We start from the raw sequence: 17,211 nt of genomic DNA, 5'->3' as shown, positions 1-17,211 counted from the left end.
CTCAGGACCTCAGCTAAACCCAACCCCTCCCAAGGCCGGAGCCCCCAGTCCTCAGGGGGGCTAGGGCTTCATCATGTGGGTTTGGGTGGGAGGAGGGAGCACACAATTCGGTCTGGAGCAGAAGGGGGTTCTTCAATCTGTGCCCCCTGTTCCTGACACACCCACGTATAAAACTGACCCAGATCAGCTCAGCACACACGGTGATGGAGAGGTCCAGGGTGACCTTGGCCTCTGGGAGCCCATAGGGCAGGCCACACAGCACTGCAGGGCTGGGCAAAGGAGCAACACCTAGATCATGGCACACGTGCGCGCGCGCACACACACACACACACACACACACACACACTTGGCCTCTAAAATGAAGGGTGCAACAGGGGTGTGGAGCTTCCGGAACCTTCCCCCTGTGCCCAGCGGCCGGGCCAGGCCTGAGCCCACCTCCGGGTGTGCTCTGCAGCTTCTCTGCTTGGAGTGTTCCCTGAATGAACAGAATTGCACAGCCCGGCCCACATGGCTCAGTGGTTGAGCATCGACCTGCAAACAGGAGGTCACAGTTGTATTCCTGTCAGGGCACATGCCCAGGTGGCAGGCTCAATCCCGTGTGGGGCGTGCAGGAGGCAGCTGATCAATGACTCTCATCACTGATGTTTCTCTCTCTCCCTTATTCTAAAATAAAAATAAAATAAATACACTAAAAAAACAAAACGTAATTGTAGGTTTATACCCTGAGTGGTGTTGCTGGTCCATGCACGAGGTCATGACCCTTCCAGCCCCAAGGGCTGCCTTGGAGGACAGTGCCCAACTCTTATAAGGACTTGAGACAGGGAAAGGGAAGGCCCAGACAGTGTGGCTCAGTGGTTCAGCATCGACCCATGAACCAGGAGGACACGGTTCGATTCCCGGTCAGGGCGCATGCTCGGGTTGCAGGCTTGATCCCCAATTGGGGGCATGCAGGAGGCAGTCGATCATGATTCTCATCATGGATGCTTCTCTCTCTCTCCCTCTGCCTTCCTCTCTCTAAAAAAATAAATAAATTATATATATACACACACACATACATACATATATATACACACACATTCATACACACACACACACACACACACACATATACAATATATATGATATTTAAAACAAAAAAGAGGGAAGGATGCAGAACTGAGGGAAGCCCACGGAGAAGAGAGTTGTTCTCTGCAAAGACTCGCACAGGAAGTGGGATTCGCTCCTTTGATTCACCGACGTCATTCCGCTGCCTCCCACGCGGTTAAGGCGGCCAGTCAGCCAGGACCTGCAGCCACAGGGGAGGCCCATCGCAGTGAGGCCCGGAGGCAGCGGCTAAACAGATCCCATCACCACCAGCAGTCTCTGCCTCAGAAAGCCAGACTCTCCCTCGCAGGCGGGATTAACCAGGCGAGGCAGGTGTGCCAGCAGCTGCAGACCCCAGCTTGGCCAGGAGGAGGCAGCCTGGGGACATTTATCCTCAGCAGCCCTGGCGGAGAGCTGAGCTGCCCGGTGTTGGCCGGGCCCAGGCCCAGGTGGTGTGACTGGTCACTCAGCTACAACCAGGGCACATCTCACCCACGTGACCAGGTGCAGAGAAGAGGCCCAGGTGACACGCGAAGTCTGAGCAAAGGAAGGCCTGTTGTGAGGTCTGCACAGCTCTCTGGGGGCCCCAGCACCCCGGTTTCTATGACAACACCCTAAGGCACAGTCTCGTGGTCTAGGGCAGTGGTTCCCAACCTTGTTCTGGCCACGCCCCGCCTCAGCATCTCTGTCATCCTGATGCCCCCGCCTTGCCCCATGACATAAAATTCTTATTACTCAAAAAGTGAACTCCTGCTCACGTGGAGGAAGGCTAACAAGAGTGAACTTGGTCTACACACGCTTCCAAAGAACATGGCATCCATGAAACGAAAGTGAAAGAACGAAAGGACAGTTGAAGTACTGAGGAAGAAGTCACTAAGAATTTGTTTAAAAAGTAATATGAAGTGATATGAAAAAATAGCAAATAGTTCCAAAATATGAGGCCTGAAAGGGATATGTCACAATAATTATTTAAATGCTGTACACGAGGCCCCTAGAGCCATAAGAAATGCAAAAAGTTCACTGTGAGTAACTCTTCTCGAATTGCTCGCCTTAAAGACCGGGGGCGTGTGCCCCACTGGGAACCGCTGGTCTAAGGAACCTCTTGTCCTTGAACAAACAAAGATGCCTCCGGGGGAGGTAGGATTAAGACTCTTAAAGCCTTTTTCCGTTACAAAGGGGCTGCTGGGTCCTGGAGGACTCTGGGTCCCCGATGGGCGCCGGGCCGGCCGTGACTGCGCCGTGGGCGTGGGGTGGCAGGTGGAGGTCACGCTTCTCCTGGCGAGGCGGCTCCGGGGGACCCGGTCGACAGTGGAGGACGGGCCGGGGAGCCCAGCCGCAGAGGCTGGGTGGGGAGACCACCGCGCACCCCCAGGGCACAGGGGGCCGCGCAGCGTGCGCAGCGCCCTGAGCCCGGGCGGGAGCACAGCCTGTGCAGCCCGTGGGGACGGACAGACCCGGTCTGCGGGGCGCGGACCCGCTGCAACGGCGACCCCTGGCGGCCAAACACGCGCAGCGCACCCCGGGCAACCCTGACTGGTTTGTAACCCGGCGCTGGTAGCAATGGGAGGGCGTCCCTTATCCCTCCTCCCTCCCGGGTCCCGGGTCCGTCTCAGCCAAACCCAGGCCCTCGCGGGCGGGCAGCTCTGTGGTCAGAAAGCGGCCGTAGACGTCAGAGCAGCTCTCCCAGCCCTCCCCTCCACTCGCCTCCCCTCCCCCGGGACAGGAGTCCCGTTTGGGATCCGTTCACCTCGTCCCCATGGTACCCGCCCAGATCCCCAGCCTGGAGGCCGGCGGGACCAGAAAGATGGAGGGCGCAGGGCCCGGCCCTGAGACACCGGCTCCCTGGGAGCCAACCACACCAGGCGCTGACTCCGGAGTGAGGCCACCCCCGGCTGCTGAGCCACCACTCCACCAGCCTCCGGGCACCCAGGCAGCACCAGGCAGCCCTCAGTGAATGGGCGATGACCTCCATTTCCATCTCCTGCAAAGGGTCCGCCCGCCCGCCTTCTGTGAAGGTCTGATACCGCCCTGGCTGCCCCCACTCTCCCGAGACCCTGAGAGGTCAGTTCAGTGGGTGCTGGGCAAAGTCCCCTGGTCCCGGAGAACCCGAGCTCCTCCAGGGCCCCCTCCCTGAGGTCCTCCAGAGCCCCATCCCCCAGCTCCTCCAGGGCCCCATCCCCCAGCTCCTCCCTGAGTTCCTCCGGCCCGGTCCCTGAGCTCCTCCCTGAGCTCCTCCCCGAGCTCCTCCCTGAGCTCCTCCCCGAGCTCTTCCCCAGCTCCTCCAGGGCCCCCTCCCTCCTCCCTGAGCTCCTCCAGGGCCCCCTCCCTGAGCTCCTCCCCCAGCTCCTCCCTGAGCTCCTCCCCCAGCTCCTCCAGGGCCCCCTCCCTCCTCCCTGAGCTCCTCCAGGGCCCCCTCCCTCCTCCCTGAGCTCCTCCAGGGCCCCCTCCCTCCTCCCCAGCTCCTCCCCCAGCTCCTCCCCCAGCTCTTCGGCCCGTCCCTGAGCTCCTCCCTGAGCTCCTCCAGGGCCCCCTCCCTCCTCCCTGAGCTCCTCCCCAGCTCCTCCCCCAGCTCCTCCCCAGCTCCTCCCGGAGCTCCTCGGGGCCCCGTCCCTGAGTCCCGTCCCCCAGCTCCTCGGGGCCCGTCCCTGAGCTCCTCCCTGAGCTCCTCCAGGGCCCCCTCCCTCCTCCCTGAGCTCCTCCAGGGCCCCCTCCCTGAGCTCCTCCCCCAGGTCCCCAGCTCCTCCCCGAGCTCCTCGGGGCCCCGTCCCTGAGTCCCGTCCCCCAGCTCCTTGGGGCCCTCTCCCCCAGGCAGAGGCAGAGGCAGCGGGAGGCGGCGGGCTGGGAGGTGCAGGGCTTGCCCGCCCGCTGGCCCTGGTCCAGGCGGAGAACTGGCTGGAGAGGGCGGCACACCGGTCAGTGCCCTAGTCCTGGGTAAGCACGCTGGGCAGCCTCCCTCGACCTCCGACCCGCATGTGGCGACCCCAGTTAGAGACAGCCGCCCCCTTTCCTCCGCAGGGGGCAGCACAGGGGCCCCAAGTCTCTCGCCGCCGCCCAATCATCTGAGTGTCTGTGTGTGCCCCAGCCCGAGGCTCCGGTGGTTCCTGAGCCGCCTCCTGCTTCCGTCCAGGGAAGGGCGCAGGGGGCCCGGCAGCTGCACAAACCACCCCTCCCGTCTTCACTGGCGGAGTCCGAAAGGAGTCAGGTCCCAGGAGCCACTCATGGGAAAAGGCTGGTAGATGGAGGGGTCACCAGGAGCTCTTCCAGGGAAAGGGGAAACTGAGGACACAGACGGTGACATGAGAATCGCGGGTCCAGCCCAGAACTCCAGCAGCAGGACAGATGAAAGGCCCTTTACAGACAAGTCCATTTTACAGATGGCAACACTGAGGCTCAAGGACTTGAAAGCAAGGCTCAGGCAAGGAGAAGCCAGTGGCTCCTCCCCCAGCCTGCGAGCCACTGCCGGTGAAGGTCGCTGGAGACTGGTCTGGTGGCAGAGGAAGGCACCGTGGCACTGGGGCCACACCGGTCCCCTCACCGATCCGGTCGGGGCTGCCGCGCGTCTCCCTGCGAGAAACTCCGAGAGCACCACCTGCAGGGCCCCTGCTGCCCCCTGCTGGCTGCCTGGAGTCCACACAGCCTGCTCATCACTACGGCTGGCCCAGGGCGGGCAGAGCGACCAGGGCCCCCTGGAGTCCTGGCAGGTGGGCCGTGGAGGCGAGCCGGCCGTCCCTCTGGATGTGCTGGTAACAGGACTGGAAGGAGGGGAGACAGGGAGGGGAGGCTGCTGTCCTGCCTGCTTCCAGCCAGTGCACGGCTTGGGGCGGTTACCAGGTGCACCCCCACCCGCGCCTGCACCACGTCTCCACGGGGCCCTCACCACGGCCCTCCCCTGTGCCGGGCTGCCGCTGCGCCACACCCGTGCCCGGGTGCCGGGCTGGGAGGCACGCCCCGGCTCTGCGAGGTCCCTGTGGGGAGGCACACGGCAGGGCGGGGTCTGCCCAGCGGCCGGGCAGTCTGGCTCACCTCCAGGGCCGTGAGCAGGAAGTCATAGCGGCCGCCAGTGTGGCTGGGGTCCATCATGTCCCGGGTCAGGTGGATCTCGGCTCCCAGGTGCTGGATTCTGGAGAACGGCCCGCGGTGAGAGGGAGAAGGGGCCGCCAGGGACAGGCCCGCGGCGGGGGAGAGGGGCCTGGGAGGCTGGGCACCTGGGCGAGGCCCCTGCTCTGCTCTGATGCCCATGGGACCAAGCGGCGCCCTGGGACCCGCTTCTCTGTGGCCCAGCGTGCCCGTCGGCACTGAGATACCAAGGAAAGCAGTGACGTCCACAGCTGCTGTTCAATGTCGGGAAGGGTGGTGGGTGGGGGTGGAGAGGGTGGCTGGAGGGAGTAGGAGGGGTGGGGTGGGATGAGGTTAGCCAGGGGAGGGGGGTGGGGAGGGTGGCTGGAGGGGGTAGGATGGGTGGGGTGGGGTGGGTGGGGTTAGCCGGGGGAGGGGAGGGGTAGGTGGGGTGGGGGTGGGGAGGGGGGGGTGGGAAGGGGTGGGGTGGGGTGGGGGGGTGGGGTGGGAAGGGGTGGGGGGGACGGGTGGGGTGGGGTGGGACGGGTGGGGAGGGGTGGGGTTGGCCGGGGGAGGGGGGTGGGAAGGGGTGGGACGGGTGGGGACGGGTGGGGTTGGCCGGGGGAGGGCCCCTCAGCCAGCAGCTCACCGGGCACGCACCACCACGTAGACCAGCAGGGGCAGCAGGTCGTCCATGGGCAGCTTGTGCTCCTGGCCCAGCACCCAGGACACCGTGGCCTCGATCTCCTCATACGTCCTCTCCAGCGCCTCCAGCTTCTCCTGGGCATCCACGGTGGTGCTGCCGACACAGGGACCCACGCCCGGCTCAGTCCCACGGGCCCCCCACGCCCGGCTCAGTCCCACGGGCCCCCCACGCCCGCCTCCCCCCACGCCCGGCTCAGTCCCACGGGCCCCCCACGCCCAGCTCAGTCCCACGGGCCCCCCACGCCCGGCTCAGTCCCCACGGGCCCCCCACGCCCGCCTCCCCCCACGCCCGGCTCAGTCCCACGGGCCCCCCACGCCCAGCTCAGTCCCACGGGCCCCCCACGCCCCCCATGCCCGCCTCCCCCACGCCCGCCTCCCCCAACCCTGCCCGGGCCCCAGACTCACACGATCTTCTGCAGACACTCGGTGGCTGACACCAGGGAGTGTCTCTGGGGGGGGGTGGGGAGCAGCTGGTGAGGCCCCAGCCCCCCAGCTCCGCCGCAGCCCCTCCCGGCCACCCGCCCATCCCCATCAGTGGCTGCAGCACAGCCCTGCCCAGAGGGCGGAGAGCACGGGACAGCTCTGCTGTGGCCTCCACTTACTCAGCTGTAAAATGGGAGCATGGCTGGCAGGAGGTTGGATCAAAATGGGTAAAGATAATAATCAGAACAGCCACGGCCACAGCTGCGCCAGTTCTGATGGCCTGTCAGTAGCCCAATTCCTGATGCCCTGCGTTTCCGACCCGTGGGTCTGAGGGCCGAGAACCCGCTTTTCTAACAGGTTCTCAGAGGCTGCTGCTGCCTGGGGAGGGGCAGCCACTTCCCCGCAGCCCACCCTGCAGCCGACGAGGACACAGGCACAGAGCTCAGCACCGGGCCCCGGCAACAGAACCACGAGAGGTGGAGCCTGGGCCCGAGCCTGGCCACTGTGGGCCACCAGCTGCCCCTCACCCCCACGGCGGCCACAGCCACCGCGGAGCCTGGCATCCCCTCCTCACCCTGCGCCCCTCCTGGCCTCTGCAGCCTCTGACCAGCAACCCGAGGCGGAGGGGGAAGCTGGCGCGAAGGTGGGGCTAAGCTCAGGGAGCAGGCCTCCCCGGCCAGGTGCAAGGCCTGCTCTCTCACCTGATGGGGCATCAGCATGAGGTTCTTGAGGGGCCACAGGTGCCTGAAATGTAAGAAATGCAACAGGACGCTTTGCCAAGGGGAGGGGGCAGGGTCCGAGGTCCGAGGGCAGTTCCCTGTGTCCCCCAGCAGGACCGCGTGCAGCCCAGGGCATGTGTGTGCAGCCCAGGGCAGGAAGAGGCTCGGAGGATTCCTGGAGAAAGGAGACCGCCCTCTGGTCCCAGCATGAAGGCGATGTGGCAGCTGGGGGGTGTGGAGGAGAGACACCTGGGAAGCCGGGGGCACCTGGTCTCTGGACTGTGACTGGTCAGATGCAGGAAATAGTCCCCACGGGAAAACGGGGCGTGGGGGCACCCTCCCTGAGTGACAAAAGCCAGGCCCTCATCCCTCGCAGGATCCATGGTCGGGAGGGGTGCTGAGGAGAAGGGTGTTGTGGGTAGAGGGAGGCCCTGCTCGGTTTCCCCTTGAGGATCTCCCTTCCCCTGCTCTCAGTCCAAGAGAAGGAGCAGGCGCACTTGCCCACCCCAATGCAAGTTGGGCCAGCCAGCATTCGGGGAGCACTCCAGGCCCAGGCCAAGCCAGTGAGGGACTAGGGGGCGCTGCGGGGGCTGCTGGGCAGGGGACCCAGCTCCTTGTGGGGACAGTAAGGGGACTGAGCCCGGCAAGGTTAAACCGTGAGGGGCAGAAGCCAGACCCGTCACCACGGGGACCCAGAGACAGACCAGCACAGAGATGCTGCCTCCCTACCCCGCGCAGAGAGCACCGGACCAGCCGAGTCCGAGCCAGACCGCCCGCCTCGCCAGAACCTGGATGCACGGCCAATAACGCCCCCATCTTTGCTAACGGACACGCGCATGTGCCCTCGCTGGGAGCTTACTTCTGCACGTCCAGCAGCTCCAGGAGCTGGGTGTCCGGGAAGAGGCCCAGGCTGGCGATGCCCTGGCCGTACAGATGGTCCTCGTGCTCGTGGAGCAGCAGGTAGAGCGTGAAGAGCTCCGAGTAGAAGCTGGGCAGCACGAGGGGCAGCACCAGCCGGTGCACCTGCCGGGTCCTGGGGACAGCGGCCGGGGCGGGGGGGTCAGCAGGAGGGCGGTGTGGTCACGACTGGAGCCGCCCTCCGAGCCCATCCACCACAGCGTCCCGCCCCAGCCTCCTCCCGTCCGAGGAGCCCTCCACCAGCTGTGCTCCGCCAGCACGGCCGATGCTCTGCCTCCTGCTTCTCGTGCGCCTGGAGCCGGCGTGGCAGGCGGAGCGGGTTTAATCCCATTTCACTGGAGCCACCGAGCCCCAGGTGGACGGGGACGGCCCCCGGGACGGGCCTTCCTGCTGGGGCTGGGTCACACATTCCGACAGAGGTATTTGGGGCACTGCCTGCCGCCCGCCCCCACACAACCGGAACCGAGGGCTTGGGTCATGGCTCGGCTCATGGAACTGATCGTGGGTCCTCTGACCCTTGAATGCTCTCTGAACAAGCTTGGTCCTAGCTTCACTCCCCCCACTTCTCAGAAGCATCCCTTCCCCCAAGGGGCCCGGAAATCGAGGTGTGGGGCCTCCCTAGGCCCGGCGGGGGGGTGGGAGGGGAGAGGTTAGACAGGACTCACAGACCCCAAGGGGACTGGGCAGCCACCTTGTCTCTGCATCTTCCTCTTCGGCTGGGGCCTCGCCCTTGTGCTCTAAGGCAACCTGCAGCAGCCCCCTGCAGCCAGCGAGAAGGGGAGTGTGGGAGGGGGCGGCCCGTCTCCTTCTCAGCACCTCCCATGGACCAGCGCGCCTGCCCTCAGGGCCGTGGCTCCACCCCAGACCTGGGACACAGCTTCCCGGACCTCAGGGGGAGGAGCCTGGGAGGACAGGCTGCCTGGCCGAGTCCTGGCCCCTCTGTGATGATTCTCGGGGTGCAGCTCAGCCAGGACTGGACAGGCGGCCCTAGTCTAGGGTCAGGCTTAGCCTTCAGGGGGGTCAGAGTTCCCCTGGGGTCAGGGGTCAGCCCAGGGCCCAATCGGGCCTGGCCATCATCTCCCCATCCTCTGCTCCCCAGCTGCACACTGACCAGCCCACCCCCTGGTTCCGTCTCCCCCCAGACTCAGGGGGAAGCACCATGGCCGCCCTGGGTCCAGCACAGCCGATGCCGGGAAAGGGCTGAGCCGGCCGCGGGGCAGCGGCTGCCCACCTCTGCCCCGGGCTCACCTGTAGGCGGCCCAGAGCTCCCGGGCGTGCTGCTTCACCTCCTCCTGGGCCAGCGCCTGCAGGTGCTTGTTGGCCCCGAAGCCCGAGTACGTGGCCTGGAAGGTCAGCATCAGCATCCGCAGCAGCTTCCCCAGGGGGTGCAGCGAGCTGCCCAGGGCCTGCGGGTGCGGAGAGATGCTGGGCCGGGCCTGGAGCCCACAGGCCCGACGAGATTCCCACGCTGCGCCCATCTCATCGGGGCACACCGAGGCCCTCCGAGGAGGAGCCACACCTGGCCCCTCGGGTGGCCCCAGGCCTCACCTTCCGGAGACACTGCTGCAGGGCCTCCGGCTCCCGGTGCCGTGCCACCTCCTCCAGGATGTCCTCCATCCTGCCCACACTGTCGTCCAGCAGGGTCCTGAGGCGCCAAGCACATGTCCCTCAGCCACCCCCAGCCCAGGACTCCCCTCCAGGAAGCCTGGGGTCCCCGCGGTGCGGGCACAATGCCGGCTGACCTCTCGCAGCACAGGTACTCCTGGGACTCTCGCAGTTCCCGCAGGCTCTGCACGTGGAAGCCCAGCAGCGCCTCCTGCAGGTCCCCGGGGCAGCCGGCACGCACAAAGTCCCGGAAGGGGCCGACGACGCCCTGCCAGCGGCCCTCTGCAGGGAAGGCGCCCAGGCCCAGCTGCCTGTGAGGGAACGTGGGGGCGGGGAGAAAGGGAGCTGGGGCGGGCAGGCCCCTGTCCAGGCCCTGGGGAGTGGGGATTGCCGCCTGGCCCAGTCAAGGCCAGTGAGGGGCATGGATTGGGGCACACGGGGCCCTCCAGGCTCCAGCAGGAGAAAGGAGGCGCTCACCTCCGGCAGGTGCTGCTGGGGTCGGGCAGGGGGGCGGCCGTGTCCAGCACGCCCTGTGTGTACAGCCCCCTGCGGGCCACGCTGCCAAAGGAGCCCTCCAGGGTGTAGCCGTTGGGGAAGGTGACCTTGCCCTGGAAGCAGAGAGGGAAGCAGGGACGTCTGTCTACGCTGTCTGTCCAGGTGCCCTTCCATCCAATCAGGAGAGGCCTCATGCCTGTCCATCCCATGCCACAGAGGGGAGGGACCGAGGGTGGCTTCCCTCCACCCATTTAACCTGCCCCCCAAGGGCTCCCGGTGCCCCACCCCCAGCAGCTCCCCACCCAGCGGCTCCCCACCCGGAGCCCTGCCCTTCCCCAGGGGCACCTCTGAGGTAGGAGACGGGAGCTGGGGAGGAGGGACTGGGCTCAGGCGGAGCACCACAGCTGTGGGCCGGGGCGGGAGAGCCCAGAGGTGGGCAGGGGTCTGGGCTGTTCCACTCCTAGCACTCCTGGCCCCGGCCAGTCAAATGCCGTAAGAACAAAATCAAACAGCCCCACGTTCAAAGGGCCACCAGGACACACTGCCTCCTGCTGGGTCAGCGGGGCAGGAAGAGCCGGGCACCTGCCCCAGGCACGGGCGATGCTGGTGGCGGGAGGATCCCAACGGGGAGATGTGCGGGGCCGCCGGGGCACCCGCACGGCCCACCCTTCCGACTCCCCAGGACCACATCACCCACAGGAGGGCCCCGGTGCCCGGATTGGGGAGGCACTTCCTCCTGCTCCCCCCATGCCCAGCCCAGCCCAGCCCCGCCCCAGGGGGAGGCTCGGGTTCCAGTCCTGGCCTTGGCCTTGGCGGGGGCGGGCCTCACCTTCCCCAGGAGGGTCAGGTCCCTGGTGAAGGTGCCCTCACACAAGGAGTCGTCTTCAGAGAGGAGGGTCCCTGCGCCCTAGGGAGGGAAGCCAGTAAGAGGCCGGTGGGTTCGGGAGGGCCAGAGACATGGGCGGCGGGGAGGTACAGGAACGGGTGTGGCGCTGATTCGTGGGGAGCAGGTCCTGACCCGGCCACACCTCCTGGGACTGTGCTGGGTGGGACGCCAGCCCCCGGCGGCTGAGCCCCGGACCTCATCCCGTCGCCCTGTACACCTCCTGTGCGGGCTCCCTCCGCCCCCCAGGGCCCTCAGGAAGCCTCCAGGGAGCCCCTGCCTGCCCCTGCCCCGCGCCCCCCCCCTGCTCAGGAATAGTATGAACCACCCCACTTCCTGCCACGGGCTCAGAGAGGGACGGTGGGACGGATCCCGGGAGCCGTAGCGAACGGGACGCTGTTTCTGTTCTTGTTTCTGCTCCGTCTTCCCCTCCTCAGTCCTCTCTGAACAAGGGGCAGCATGAGCAGACAACACACTCAACAGCCACAGTGCTGGGGGGCGCTGGGGGGGGAGAGCTGGCGGAGGCGGGGGTGCTGGTGGGGGAGCTGGTGCGGGGAGGGGGGTGCTGGTGGGGGGAGAGCTGGCGGGGAGGGGGATGCTGGTGGGGGAGCTGGTTCGGGGAGGGGGGTGCTGGTGGGGGGAGAGCTGGTTCGGGGGTGGGGGTGCTGGTGGGAGAGCTGGCAGGGGCGGGGGTGCTGGTGGGGGAGCTGGTGCGGGGGTGGGGGTGCTGGTGGGAGAGCTGGCAGGGGCGGGGGTGCTGGTGGGGGAGCTGGTGCGGGGAGGGGGATGCTGGTGGGGGGAGAGCTGGCAGGGCGGGGGTGCTGGTTGGGGAGCTGGTTCGGGGAGGGGGATGCTGGTGGGGGAGCTGGTTCGGGGAGGGGGGTGCTGGTGGGGGAGCTGGTTCGGGGGTGGGGGAGCTGGTGGGGGAGCTGGTTCGGGGGTGGGGGTGCTGGTGGGGGAGCTGGCTCGGGGCGGGGGTGCTGGTGGGGGAGCTGGTTCGGGGGTGGGGGTGCAGGTGGGGGAGCTGGCTCGGGGCGGGGGTGCTGGTGGGGGAGCTGGCTCGGGGGTGGGGGTGCTGGTGGGGGAGCTGGCTCGGGGGTGGGGGTGCTGGTGGGGGAGCTGGCTCGGGGGTGGGGGTGCTGGTGGGGGAGAGCTGGTTCGGGGGCGGGGGTGCTGGTTGGGGAGCTGGCGGGGGTGGGGGTGCTGGTGGGGGAGCTGGCGGGGGTGGGGGTGCTGGTGGGGGAGCTGGCGGGGGTGGGGGTGCTGGTTGGGGAGCTGGCGGGGGTGGGGGTGCTGGTGGGAGAGCTGGTTCGGGGGTGGGGGTGCTGGTGGGGGAGCTGGCTCGGGGAGGGGGATGCTGGTGGGGGAGAGCTGCTGCGGGGAGCCGGCTCAGGACCCTGGTCTGCGTCCCAGCCCTGGCACTGGCGGAATGTGACAGTGGGCAGTTCTCTGGCCTCCCTGAGCCTCTCGCGAGTGATCCCTACACCAGGGACAATGATGGGGCCCAGGGGCCACTGAGGGATCCCCGAGATTGTGCTGGGAGCCGAGTCTGAGCTGGGCGTCTGGTTAGGGGCCCATGAATGTGGGTGCTTGGCTGCTGGCGTCGCCAGGGCCCTGCCCTCGCTCTCACTGCCTCTCTTAGCCTTTGCCACGAGCAGGTGACCCGGATTGCTGGTGGGGAAGCAGGCGGGAGGGCCAGGCGGGGGGTGGGGTGGGGTGGGGGTGCAGGACTGGAATCCTGCCCGCACCAGGACCCCAGCTTCCTCCTCCCCACCCTGACCAGCTCGGCTCTGCCTGAGGTCCCCGGAGCAGAGAGAATGGAGCTCAGACACACGGGGTCACGCCACTCACCACCATCTTGTCTGCCTGGAAGGTCCCCTGGTAGCAGACGCCTGCCTGGGTGACCAGGAGCCCAGGGCCGTGGCGCTGGTCTGCCTGCCACAGGCCAATGTAGCGCTCGCCCCTGAGGAGGGGGTGGCAGCGTTAATGACAATCGTCCCATGTACCGTGTGTGTGTTCTGGGGTGTGTGTGTTCTGGGGTGTGTGTGTGTGTGTTCTAGTGTGTGTGCGTGTGTTCCAGTGTGTATGTGTGTGTGTGTGTGTGTGTTCTAGTGTGTGTGTGTGTGTGTTCTAGTGTGTGTGTGTGTGTGTGTGTGTTCTAGTGTGTGTGTGTGTGTGTGTGTGTGTTCTGGTGTGTGTGTGTGTGTGTGTTCTAGTGTGTGTGTGTGTGTGTGTGTGTTCTAGTGTGTGTGTGTGTGTGTGTGTGTGTGTTCTAGTGTGTGTGTGTATGTGTGTGTTCTAGTGTGTGTGTGTGTGTGTGTGTGTTCTGGTGTGTGTGTGTGTGTGTTCTGGTGTGTGTGTGTGTTCTGGTGTGTGTGTGTGTGTTCTAGTGTGTGTGTGTGTGTGTTCTAGTGTGTGTGTGTGTGTTCTAGTGTGTGTGTGTGTGTGTGTGTTCTAGTGTGTGTGTGTGTGTGTGTTCTGGTGTGTGTGTGTGTTCTGGTGTGTGTGTGTGTGTGTGTTCTAGTGTGTGTGTGCGTGTTCTGGGGTGTGTGTGTGTTCTAGTGTGTGTGTGTGTGTTCCAGTGTGTATGTGTGTGTGTGTGTTCTAGTGTGTGTGTGTGTGTGTGTGTTCTAGTGTGTGTGTGTGTGTGTGTGTGTGTTCTAGTGTGTGTGTGTGTGTGTGTGTGTGTGTTCTGGTGTGTGTGTGTGTGTGTGTGTGTGTGTGTTCTGGTGTGTGTGTGTTCTGGTGTGTGTGTGTTCTGGTGTGTGTGTGTGTGTGTGTTCTAGTGTGTGTGTGTGTATTCTGGGGTGTATGTGTTCTGGTGTGTGTGTAGGGGGTGATCGCTGCGGTCGGGGGTGGAGGCACATAAGGAGCCATGACATCGCCTGAGTCTATTAAACTCAGATGCAGGCAGGTGACATCAGGCCCTCCAGAGAGGGGAGGGGGGAGAGAGCCTGCCTGGGGAGGGCATCTGGCAGGAGATACACAGGGATGTCCAGTGTCCATGGGGGGGGGCACCCAGGTGTCACCATGGGAACAAGGTCGGAGGCGGAGCCTCAGATGCCAGGCTGGGGCCCTGAGTCTGGGGTCCCCCAGAGCCTGGGGGGTCGTGGCCCCTCCCATGGGGCCAAGCCAAGCCAGACAGCAGCTTCCGGAGCCGGAGACAGCCAGGGGAGGGGCGGGGAGGGAGCACCGGACACTCGGACAAACAGACGACTTCCCGTGACAGGAAGCCTGTGCCTGAGGTTGTGTGGTCCTGAGGGCTTTCTCTGCCCCCCACCCCAACCCCCGGAGGCCCGGGTCACCTGCCGCCGTCTTCCTGGATCCCGTAGCCGCTGCGCTGGCCCCGCTCCCAGTGGCCCGTGTACTTGCAGGGACAAGGGGCCTGCGGGGAGCTCTCCAGGACCCCAAAGCCATGCCGCAGGCCCGCCTGGAAGTAGCCCTTGTACACCTCATCCGAGCTGTACCTGCAGAGGTCACCATGTGGTCCCACCACCCAGGGGGAGCCTGGACCGAGAGCCCGCCCGCCCGCCCCGGCGGCACTTACTCACAGATGCCATAGCCGCACATGCTGCCGTCCCGCCAGTGGCACTTGTAGCAGTCGAACTTGTCCTCGGCGGCCTGGGGCACCAGGCAGATGCCAAAGCTGTCAGCGTGGGTGGGCGGAGGGAGTTGGCACAGGCCCGCCGGGCCCCCAGCCCCTTCCTACCCTCCAGGCCTTTCTCAGACGATGGGGAGTCTCAGTGCTTCTTTCCGGGGCCGCTCAGGACACCCCAACCCCCCGTGCACCCCGGCAGCCGCTGCGGGGCCTCGCTTCCCTCTGGTGCTGGGACGGGAGCTGCACCGTTTGGGTTTGGGAATCTAGGGAGGGCCAGGCTGTGCTGTGGCTCGAACCCTTCTCCCGCCCGCATGCTCCCGCACCGGCCCCAGCCTCACCCGTGCTCCAGGCCCTGGCAGAAGCTGCCCACGTGGTTCTTCCCGTCAGGCCACTTCAGGGTTCCCCTGTGACAGGGAGGCCATGGGTCAGCCCAGCAGACCCCCCTCCACACACCCAGCAGAACTGACCACTGATCACGGGAGCCAGAGCTGTGGCTCTGCCCAAGGAAGGGCCGTGCGGGCCTGCCGCCCCTCCCGGAGCCCGTCACTCACCTGCCGTGGGGCCGGCCCCGGCACCACTCGCCCTCATACGTGGCCCGGCAGAGCCGGCCCTCTGCCAGGAAGGTGTGCGCCGCGGAGCGGCAGGCGGGGGTCTCGCAGGACGCCAGGCCGGCCCCCCGCACTAGGAAGTCCTTCTTCCCCCGCAGAGCCCGGCACACGGCCTGGGTGACCGTGTGCCGCCAGAGCACCTGGGGAGGAGCCGGGCCGGTCACGGCGCTGGAGGCCCCCGTCGGCAGGACTTCTGGGGACGCCAGCTCGACCCCCTCCCCCCTCCAACCCTGTCTGCCGCCTGGAGGACTCTCCAGCCACTCCATGCTGCACTAGGCCCTCCTTCCACACCTGAGCTCCCCGTTGGCAGTCCCAGGGCCCGCCCGGGGGTGGGGGGCTGGGGGTGTTGGGAAGTGGGGGTGGGGGCAGGCAAAACCGCCAGGCCCCAGCACTGGCTCCACCGAGAAAAATACCTGCCTCCACTGCATTCTGATGCTCAGTCCCAGGCGGACCCCTGACCTCCTCTGACCACGACGCCAGAGGCTCAGGTTGTATACCTGTGTCCCCCCTCCCTGCCTGTCTCCCTCCCTCCCTCCCGGCCCCACACCCAGCTCACAGCTCACCCCCACTCACCAGGTCCTGGGGGCGCTTGGAACCGAAGAAAAGCTCCTCTTCCGGAGTGAGGAGGTGAAAGGCGCGCCTAGACGGACGGAGAGGCGACAGGCTGTGTCCAGGGGCTGGGCCCAGACGGAGCCTGGGTACGGGCGGGACATGGGGTACAGGAAGGGAGGCCTGGAGTGTGGCTGAGGGAGGCTGCTCACCCGTCCTGCTCGGGATCCACCCACACCAGCTTCAGGTCGAAGGTGTGGGCTCTGTGACCCTGGGAACGGGACACAGGGTCATGCAGAGCCCAGACCAGATGCCACCTCCTCGGGCCGAGCGCCAGCCTGTGGGGCACACCTCGTCCCCGGCTGCCGGTCCCGCAGGCCCAGCCCAGACCTCACCACCCACACCTGCCCTGCCTCCAGGGCAGCCCCGTCCCAGCCCAAATCCTGCTCCACCGCAGCCACAGATCAGGCTCCGGAGGCGCCGCTGGGCCCCACCAGCCCCTGCGGGACCCTCTCTCTGGGTCCTGCTGCCCGGCGAGGAGCCCTCACTCCCACCTGCTTCACCCTTTCCCGCTCCTCAACCAGACCTGGGTGGCCCCACCCACCTGCAGGAGGACGAGGATGTCGTCGAAGAGCAGCACCCGCTCGGCCTGCAGTGGCGTGACCGTCACGGGGACGTCCTGGCTGTCTTGCAAGAGGCGGCGAGCAGGGGTGCAGAGGGCATCCTGGCGAGGGGGCAGGGCTTGGGCACCCATCCTGCATGCGCTGGCCACTCCACTCCTGCCTCCACCCCCCTCCCACCTGCTCCTGCCTCCACCCTCCACCCCCCCTCCCACCTGCTGGAGGCCCCCAGGTCACATGGACACGGATGGATGGTGATGGTAGAGGCGGGGGGGTGATCCCAGCCCCTCCCAACGGGGCCACACGAGCTCTCTGAAGCACCGTTTGCCTCCCAGCCCACCTGCTGCCATGGCCCCCTGTCACCTCTCACCTGATCTCCCTCTGGCAACTCTTGCCCCACCCCCCGCCTGTTCTCCTGATCTCTATCCTCAGCCCCAAGCCTGGCACCGGGAACGTGCCCCTGCAGGGACTGCGTGCCGCGGCGGGTTGAGCGGTTGGGGTGCCATCCCAGGAGAGAGGGTCAGCTCGGCCGGCCCCTCTTGCCCAGATCCAGCTCTCGGCCGGGCCCAGGAGGCGCTCAGCCATTGGGGGAACGTGGCAGACAGAGGGGCCTCATGGCCGCCCGGTCAGCCACCAGCCCACTCCCGATGGGAAGCCCCAGCAGGCCCCTGACGGGCCTCGGGCCCTCACCCGCAGCCGGCCGCTCAGGCTGTGCCACAGGGCCTGTGTGGCCTCGGCCTGGTCCAGCGCCTGCTTCATGAAGGACTGGAGGTCCCCAAAGAGGGCAGCCGCCTGCACCACCAGCTCCCGGGCGGGGTGACCCTGCAGGGACAGCAGCCAGGCAGGGCCTTTCAGAGCCGCCCAGGACGGCTGCCCGGCTCTGGCCTGCGCCTCGGCCCCAGGGCACCCTCTCCCCCACAGCTCCTCCGGACATGGCCCGCGCACAGAT

At 66.5% G+C, this 17,211-nt stretch overlaps 1 protein-coding gene across 20 annotated transcripts in view; it reads right to left on the bottom strand.

The window, feature by feature from the left end:
• Positions 1-3,885: 3,885 nt before the first annotated feature.
• ALS2CL (ALS2 C-terminal like) overlaps positions 3,886-17,211 on the bottom strand; it is a 33,054-nt gene continuing 19,728 nt past the window's right edge. For 7 of the 20 annotated variants that reach the window (XM_045578798.1, XM_045578792.1, XM_045578797.1 and 4 more), the window contains 21 exons: positions 16,953-17,084; positions 16,247-16,366; positions 15,855-15,913; positions 15,667-15,733; positions 15,037-15,233; positions 14,824-14,889; positions 14,435-14,533; positions 14,193-14,354; positions 12,739-12,850; positions 10,834-10,911; positions 9,987-10,117; positions 9,647-9,820; positions 9,453-9,549; positions 9,153-9,310; positions 8,596-8,664; positions 7,846-8,019; positions 6,969-7,038; positions 6,250-6,293; positions 5,789-5,938; positions 5,136-5,203; positions 3,894-4,836 (listed from right to left, as the gene is read on the bottom strand). In XM_045578798.1, the coding sequence (XP_045434754.1) occupies positions 4,259-4,836; positions 5,136-5,203; positions 5,789-5,938; positions 6,250-6,293; positions 6,969-7,038; positions 7,846-8,019; positions 8,596-8,664; positions 9,153-9,310; positions 9,453-9,549; positions 9,647-9,820; positions 9,987-10,117; positions 10,834-10,911; positions 12,739-12,850; positions 14,193-14,354; positions 14,435-14,533; positions 14,824-14,889; positions 15,037-15,233; positions 15,667-15,733; positions 15,855-15,913; positions 16,247-16,366; positions 16,953-17,084 (2,805 nt within the window). In that variant the 3' untranslated portion in view covers positions 3,894-4,258. Of the gene's footprint in view, positions 4,837-5,106; positions 5,204-5,788; positions 5,939-6,249; positions 6,294-6,446; positions 6,451-6,968; positions 7,039-7,845; positions 8,020-8,595; positions 8,665-9,152; positions 9,311-9,452; positions 9,550-9,646; positions 9,821-9,986; positions 10,118-10,833; positions 10,912-12,738; positions 12,851-14,192; positions 14,355-14,434; positions 14,534-14,823; positions 14,890-15,036; positions 15,234-15,666; positions 15,734-15,854; positions 15,914-16,246; positions 16,367-16,952; positions 17,085-17,211 lie in introns of those variants that run through there. The other 13 variants (XM_045578803.1, XM_045578805.1, XM_045578799.1 and 10 more) reach the window with 12 other exon arrangements.

Source organism: Pipistrellus kuhlii, unplaced genomic scaffold (genome assembly GCF_014108245.1).
Source record: "Pipistrellus kuhlii isolate mPipKuh1 unplaced genomic scaffold, mPipKuh1.p scaffold_m20_p_103, whole genome shotgun sequence".
NCBI classification, from domain to species: domain Eukaryota; kingdom Metazoa; phylum Chordata; class Mammalia; order Chiroptera; family Vespertilionidae; genus Pipistrellus; species Pipistrellus kuhlii.
The sequence above is the reverse complement of the archived record's forward strand: the minus strand, read 5'-3'. Positions and strand labels throughout refer to the sequence as shown.